This window comes from Crocuta crocuta, unplaced genomic scaffold (assembly GCF_008692635.1).
Source record: "Crocuta crocuta isolate KB4526 unplaced genomic scaffold, BGI_CrCroc_1.0 scaffold70, whole genome shotgun sequence".
Lineage (NCBI taxonomy): Eukaryota > Metazoa > Chordata > Mammalia > Carnivora > Hyaenidae > Crocuta > Crocuta crocuta.
This window is the reverse complement of record NW_027528417.1, coordinates 8598640-8606583: the sequence shown is the minus strand read 5'-3', so window position 1 is coordinate 8606583 and position 7944 is coordinate 8598640. Positions and strand designations below refer to the sequence as shown.

The 7944-nt window shown below is 53.5% G+C and overlaps 1 protein-coding gene across 1 annotated transcript; it reads right to left on the bottom strand.

The window, feature by feature from the left end:
* Positions 1-5336: 5336 nt before the first annotated feature.
* Positions 5337-7091, bottom strand: LRRC15 (leucine rich repeat containing 15). Its single transcript, XM_077754535.1, has one exon. It carries the CDS (start codon positions 7089-7091, stop codon positions 5337-5339), a length of 1755 nt encoding a protein of 584 aa, XP_077610661.1.
* Positions 7092-7944: the final 853 nt, after the last annotated feature.

Sequence of the window (7944 nt, the reverse complement as noted above, 5' to 3'; positions counted from 1 at the left end):
CCTCCCCATAGTACTCTCCCTCACCCCCTTCCATAGCACCCCCCTTCAGAGCACCGCCCTCCGTAGCACTTCCCCCACCCCCTTCCAAAGCAGCCCCCTCAATAGCACCCAAGCTGTCAGAGGCAGCACGGCACACTGGAAGAATGACCAGGAACTGAGGGGTGAAGGAAGGGGGCGCACCTCTGGAGAAGACTCACAGCCAGGCTAAGGGAAGGGTCCAATCTGCCCTGTGCTCTATACAGCTTCTTACCACATTGACACTCATCTGTAGAAAGAGAGTCTGTCTATTTGTTAATGCCATGGTGAACAAGAGAAATTGGGCATCAGTGAATCTGAGTTTGAATCCTGGCTCTTCACCCAACTAACCAGACCTTACACAAGTTATTTTATCTCTACAAGTCTTTGCATTCCCATCTGTGGAATGGGTGTGGTAGAGGGCTGATGTGTGTGTGTGAAGGGGAGATTTGCCTTAGGAACTCTAGGGCCCTTCTGAGAAATGGGATAAAGACCCTAACCCCTTTTTTCCATTACCCAGAACTCCGGAAACTTGTCTAAGGGGACAGGTCCAGTGGTTAGGGAAGAACAACAGGCCTTGCTCCAGTCATTGAAGGGGTCCAGTCCCATGATACAGTGCGCACACTATTGACCCCTGTTGGGGCCCAGCTTCCTGACAGAAGCTTCCACCTGGCAGAAGGGATCTAAGAGCTAAAAGAGCCCAAGAAAATACAGTTTGAAGCTCCTTTATTGGGCACAGCAGTGGGGTAAAGGAGCAGCAGAGGGAGTCAATCCTCTCTGAAGCACTATGCCAGCAACGGTGGGGGCCCCTGGAATCTGGAGACCTGAACGAGTCCTGGGGACTCCTGCACACTTAGGAGGGAGTTGGTGTCTTCTGACAGCCTGTGACTCACCGAGCCCGGTGCTAAGCACGGATAGGAATCTGGAGGCGTGCAGGAGAGTCCTACCCACCTAAGTCTGCGTGCGTGCGCGCGTGTGTGTGCGCGTGCACGGTAAATGAAGGTGGAGTGAACTTCGCTACCTTTCTGGTGACACAGAAGAACCTCCAGGCTGGGGGTCTGGAGACGCGCTGTAGTGCAAGGTCAGCTCAGTTCACTAGGTGACTATGGGACATTCATTTCCTGCCTGGATCTCACTTCATTTATAAAATGGGTTGAACCTATTCTTTTTTTTTTTTTTTAATTTTTTTTAATGTTTTATTTATTTCTAGGAGAGAGAGAGAGACAGTGTGAGCAGGGGAGGGTCAGAGAGAGAGGGAGACACAGAATTGGAAACAGGCTCCAGGCTCTGAGCTGGCTGTCAGCACAGAGCCCGACGCGGGGCTCGATCCCACGACCTGTGAGATCATGACCTGAGCGAAAGTCGGACGCTTAACTGACTAAGCCACCCAGGCGCCCCTGGTTGAACCTATTCGTAAGGCTCCTTCCAACCACAGTGGCCTACAGATAGATAATCATTTGTTATTGCATTTTTGTTTCCCACTCACTTTCCAAAGGCCTTTTCCCAACTCAGAATCTGTTCTCTGTCAGGGACTGTCTGGGTCAGCCTTGCACGCATGTGACAGGGGTGGAACAGACGTGAGATTCCTTAGCCAAGACGCCCATAGAGAGCACAGGTGTCCTGTGTATGCCGTTTATTGTTGATTCTGTACACCAAGTTTGTTACAGGCAGTGTCCAGCAAAGATGCACCCCCAACCCTGCCCACCAGGGCTCACACTCTATAAAACCCTGGGGGCCTAGAAATCTCTAAACGCATCACCAAGCACCTGGGATTATTTGCAGTGATTCTCTAAGCGAGGCGAATACGATCTACTTTTGAATCCAGCATGAAGGCAACAGGTTGGTGAGAAGGAGCTGTCTGTCCGTAGGTGAAGGAGAGATCCAGGATGGGAGGAGTCTGGCCTGGAGAAGCACCCGCCCTGCCCACCCCCAGAACCCCAGCGATGGCTTCTTCCCCGAGCCCACCGCAATGTCCCCAGCAGCCTGGATTCAGTTCCGACTATAAGATCAATGGGCTGAACCCAGAGAGGTTTGTAGCTAAAGGCTGGGATACAGTCAATGTCTGGTTACTGGCTCTGGTTATCTAGTTCTGTCTAGCTGTCTGCTCTGCATACGCTTCCTGAGTTTGGAAGCAGATTCCTGAAACTGCTCTGCACGGACGTCTGAAGGGTTGTGAACTTGCGTGGTTGGCCGTGAAGAGTCCTGAGAACTGAGTTGTGCTCTTAACTTCCAAAGACGAAGAGCAGCATACACACAGCCCAACAATTTCCATGAGAGAACAGGTGGGTGAGCTTCACGTTTTCCTGTACTGACCAAGCTTCTGGTCCACACAGTACCCACCCGAGGTTCCCATGCCTAAGACAATAAGAAGCAACAGGAGAGCGACTCCCATTTTCTTTCCCGATGAAAGCCCAGGACAGGCCAGAAGGTCTTATTCGAAGCTTGAAGAGAAAAAGGAAACCCACAGCCCACTGAATAACGCTGCAGAAGAAAGACTGATTTTAGACCCATTTCAAAGGGATGATGGTAGCGCCTATGCACAAGGGGGTTGTGAAGTTCAAAAAGAAAATGCTCGTTACGTGCTTTAAACGGTGTCTGTGCGCAGCAAACATTTTTGCAAACCAGTGGTTCTAATTGGGTTTTACTGTCTTTCCTGCAATATCGACCCTTCACTCCAAGTGGAGGCTGTGGGTCCTGGCGAGGTGAAAAATCAAAGTGAACTCTGTGCCCTACCTCAACTTTGGGGAACAGAGCAGCTCACTCCGGCACTGAGAAGTGAGCACACGCCACGCGTTGGTGGAAAGGAAACTCCATCCAACTTTTTCTGCTAGCTTCCCGACCAGAGAACACGGTGTTGAGAGGCCAAAACACCGGCTGAAGAATATAGGAGACCCAATGGCTCCCTCCAATGCACCCTGATGAGAGAAAGGAACAGGCAAGCCCAGAGGGGCAGGGCAAGGGTTCACCACCCCCGCCTGGAGGGAGGGGTGCTCCTGCATGCAGTCATGGGGGGACAGCTGTCCTCAGGCCAGCTGTTGGCCTGGGAAAGCATGTCGATATCCTGGGCCCAAGAGGAAGGCGCTCCAACGTCATGGCCAATGCCAGAAACACCCAAGAGTTCTGCGTTCAGATTGGCAGGACACGTTGGCTGAAGAGGACTCCCCCCTCACATCCCTGCCGTCTCTGGCCCACCCACACCCTTGTACAATGAGACACTGGAGGCAGTGCCAAACCATGCTTCCCATCTGGAGGAAAGCAGGCAGCTTCCCCTGATGGCCCCAGGATCAAATAGGGCGGTACCATCAGTGGAATGATGCCCATGCCCCACGCTCTGGGCTCACTTCCTCTCGTGCCCAGATTCTCCGGGACAGACAGTAAAAAACTACTAAGTGTACTAGTTTGTACGCACTTCCCTTCCTGGACACTCTTTGCTGGAACCTGGCAGCCTCGTGCCGCTAAGGCCTCAGGGGATTGATTTCCTATTTATCTTGTGCAGAGGAAACGAGTAAGAACCAGTCAGGATTTCCAATCGTGACAGCATTGGCTGCGGCTCTTTCCTGAGCAGACATGGGCACCTGCAATTCTCCATTCCACTGTTTTTACTTCTAAACTGGTAGACCAGCTGTCCAGACAAAGACGCGAGGTACCCTCAGCAAAATGTCTCTGCCAGTGTGAATGGGTGTGGAGCAGGAGCGGGGGGACAAAGGCAGGCATTTAGGGGAGTATGGTAACCCCGGACCAACCGACTCTCATAACCAGGCCACAGGCACAAGGTGCTCCAGAGAGCCCCCTGACCCAGCGTGACCTATCTGCATACCCTGATGTTGCCTGCGGTATGTGATGAGTGTCCGGGTCTTAGCTGACTGGTGGGGGATTTCACCACACCAGCAGGGGTACCAGGTTCTATTACACTTGGCTGTTCAATGAAAGGATCTCATCTCTGAACTATTTCACTTCCCTCAAATGCGGAGTGAAAATTAAAAACAGATATAGGCATAGCATGCCCATAAAAGGACCGGGCAGAAGGGCCTCCAATGAGCAGCAGACAGCTTGCTGGCAGAGAAAGGTCCTCTGCCGTCGAGATGCCTCTGACCTGGCCAGAGGCGTGGGGATCTAATAACATCTGCTGTCCAGGCCAGAACATACCCACATCTTCTCCTCCACCCCTGACGGCTGGGCCTTTGCAAGGGCCGGCCAGCAGGGACAGTAAGGGGCCATCCCAGCTCATGGAGACCCATCTCCAAAAGCCTCTCTTCTCCAGTAAAAGCCCAGGATGGAGGATACTAGTGATGTCCTGTTTCGTGATGTGGAGGCTGATTACACGGGTATGACTGTGAAGACACATCAAACTCTACACGACCACACTCCCACGTCTCTGTACGTACGTTACACTTCAATAGAGAGTGAAAAGAGAAAAACCCTAGGGGTGGACATAAGGACCACCCAGGTGCCAGGGTGCTTTCTCTGTCCGGTACCAATAAGCTGATTTTAAATGTTTTTAGGGGTCAGACATTCTACATGATCTTCTTCCTCAAAGGACCAAAATTTTCAAAGCAAAGTTTGCAGTTCAGAAATATTCTCTACAAGGCAGACTCATTGCACTGGTGCCCTTCTGCCTTTTCCAGATAACAATCCCCATGAGAGATGCTGACAGCGGCTTTCCCCACGGGAACTGAGCGACATCGTCTCTCCTTGTCTCTCTTTCACAGCATCCGGAAGCCAGGGCGCTAGGCCGCTCTTAGGAAGCCAGCTGAGTGAGTGGAAGCCTTCTTTGAGAAGAGAACCCACCCTGCCTTCAGAAGCAGAATATCGAGGGAGATCTTTCATTTCAGGGGACAGGGGACAGCCATGCCACAGATGGGGGAGAAGCGAAGGAAGGGGAATCAACTTACATCATACTTGGAATAGAAGCTGCCCCGGGAGAACTATTCCCACAGAGTGAGCAGGCATGGGAACGGAGTCTACAGAGGCCAGCAGGGCCGTGGGCACAGAGAAGGTTGTTCTTGGAGAAGAGCTGGTGGGGCTGTGGAGAAGGGCTTTCTTGAATGAAGCCCAGGAACATGAATTAGCAACCCCAGGTGTTTTTTGCCATGGCCAGTTGGATCTCCCTGGCCTTAAGAAGGCCTGGCAAGAGCTGATTCTCCTGTAGTTCTCTATAGGAAAACCAGGCAGGTTAGGAAAAAGTGGGGGTGCTTTTCTCTCGGGGACCGGAGAGGGAGCAAGGGATGGCTCTGTGGACCAAGGGATGGAGGCAGGATGATGGGATTCCCAGATCACCCAGTGGTCCCACTGTCCCCCAGCTCCACCTCCAGCCCACCTCTTCAACACTCATTGGGTGCCTTCATCTGCATCAGGACCGCATGGCTCCTCTTCTTGCAGCAGCAACAGCAGATGCAGGCAGCCAGGGAACAGGCTAGGGCGATGATGCCAATGACAATGGCGGCAATGGCCAGCCCGCTCTGGGTCTGGGTCATGCCCCACGTACTGCGGTCACCAGTGACGTCAACGGTGGTCAGATCGGTGTAGTCCTCCACGGAGCTGGTGAACTCAGCAGTGGAGGAGATAGGGGTGGTGTCAGGGTAGCTGGGTGTGTCCGGGTACCGTGGTGTTTGTGGGTAGCTGGGCACCTCGGGGATCGCTGGGACCTGGACGCTGGGGACAGCGACATTGACGTTGATGATGATGAGGGACTGGCCTCGGACATTGGGTGGGCTGAAACATACCGGGAGAGTGTCTGTCCCCAGCCTGGGCTGGTTGACCAGAAGCCAATTGTGGAGCGGTAGGATGTCCGAGTCACACCTCCAGGGGTTGTCATAAAGCCTCAGCTCACACAGGTGCCCCAGGTGATCGAAGATGCCCAGGGGCAGGTTCTCCAGCTGGTTGTTCTGCAGCTGGATGGTCATGAGGCCATTGACATTGGCGAAGATATTCCCTGGGAGCTGTCTTAGGCGATTGTTCTGCAAGGAGATGTTCTGTAGATTGACCAACATGCGGAAGACGCTCCCATCCAGCTCTTGCAGCGCATTGGTGTGGAGGGACAGCTCCCGCAGCTCCACCAGCCCGTTGAAGGCATCTGGGGATATGTAGTTGATCTGGTTACGACTGAGAATCAGGACCTGCAGCTGGCGGAGGTTGCTGAAGACGTTGTCAGGTAGAGAAGTGATGTGGTTGTCATAGAGCCAAAGCTCACGCAGGTTGTGCATGGGCCCAAAGATGCCTGGAGAGAGCTCCTTCAGCGAATTCCCAAAGAGCGTGAGACGGTTGAGCTGGGGCAGCTGCATGAAGATGCCCGGGGGCAACTGGGAGATGTGGTTGTTGGACAGATAGAGCTTCTGGAGGTTACGGTTGTTGTGGAAGAGGCCAGGGGAGAGCATCCCAATCTGGTTCTGCTGTAGGGCCAGTTCCTGGAGGTTTCCGCACCCATCAAAAGTGCCCATGGGGATGTCTGAGAGCCTGTTCTCATACAGCCTGAGGACCTGGAGGTTGCCCAGGCGCTGGAAGACCCTGGGCGAGAGGTGGGTGAGGCTATTCTTGCCGAGATTGAGCTTGGTGAGGCCCACCAGGTGGTCGAAGACACCATCAGGGATATATTCCAGGTGGTTGCCATGCAACTGCAGCTCTTTGAGGTTGCTGAACTGGGAGAAGTGTGCCGGCTGGATCTGCACCAGCTGGTTGCTGGACAGAAGGAGCGACTCGAGGTTGTCCAGGCCCTGGAAGAGGCCAACAGGCAGGACCTGAAGCTTGTTGTTGGCAAGGCTGAGGTACCGCAGCGAGCCTAGGTTACGGAAGGCACCAGGCATGATGTGGGACAGCTCATTCTTCTCAATCCTCAGGGCAATGAGGGCTGAGATGTTGAGGAACGGGGACTCGTTGAGCTCGGTGATGTGCGTGTTGAGGATCTGCAGGCTCATGGCGTTCCAGGGCAGGGGAGTGGGCACCGCCACGATGCGCGCACCGGTGCACTCCACCTGGGAGGCCCTGGAGCAGGTACACTCAGTTGGGCAGCCATAGTAGGCCAGCCCCACACTCCAGGCTTGGCAGCCCACCAGCAAAAGAAGGTAATGTTTCAGTGACATGGCCTCTGCAAGGGGAGAGAGCACATGTGAGTCAGGGTCATCTCACCAACACTGCTGTTATTTTTAGGCCGACCTCAACCTTTGGTGCCAAACACTGGCTTGCCTTTGAACCCCACAACCACATGCCCTGATGTATGCTACTTACAGTCCAGTCAATAAGCCCCTTCGCCTTCCCACATGCCTTTACCCAAGCAAATATCCCCACTCGGAGTGCTCCCTGTCCTCATCCAAATCTTCCCCATACTTCCAAGTCTAGGTCAAATGCAGTCACCTCTAGGAAGCTTTTCCCCATACGCCGTGAGTCAGCATTAGTTACCCTCCCACGCAGGTGGTCTTCCCAGAGTCCATTATGGCCATGCCACAGCTGGCCTCATTTGGAATTCATTGGGTCCCCGTCCTTCTCTAGTCAATAAGCTTTTCAAGGGCAGGGATGTTCATCACTCATCCCTAGAGATTCCCTAAGGCAGGAGCAGTGTCTTGTCTGGGTACAAGACTCTGGATCAGACGCATCTGTGTATCCCTCACAGCACAACTTAACTTGCTGGTTGAACATGACCTCCTCGGGAGGAGAGATAGGAAATGAGACCTGGGAGAAGATGCTAAGACCACAAACACGGACGTCTGCTAGGAAAGCAGAAACAGCAGTCAGCAAAGGTGGGATGCACTGCTGATCTGGCAGAAAGGATGAGAGGGCAAGTTCAGCTTTTCCTCTGCCTGGTATCACCTGGCACAGCCCTGCCCCATCACCACCATTGACAACCTGGCCCTCCGGTAACCCCTCCCGGGCTTCATCTAGGCTTAATTCAAACCACCTTCCCAATGAAAGGAAATCATCTGTGCCACTTCCTGTCTC

What these genes read in the sequence shown, in the direction of transcription:
- LRRC15 (XM_077754535.1), bottom strand. Translation starts at nt 7,091, where the DNA reads ATGTCACTGAAACATTACCTTCTTTTGCTGGTGGGCTGCCAAGCCTGG.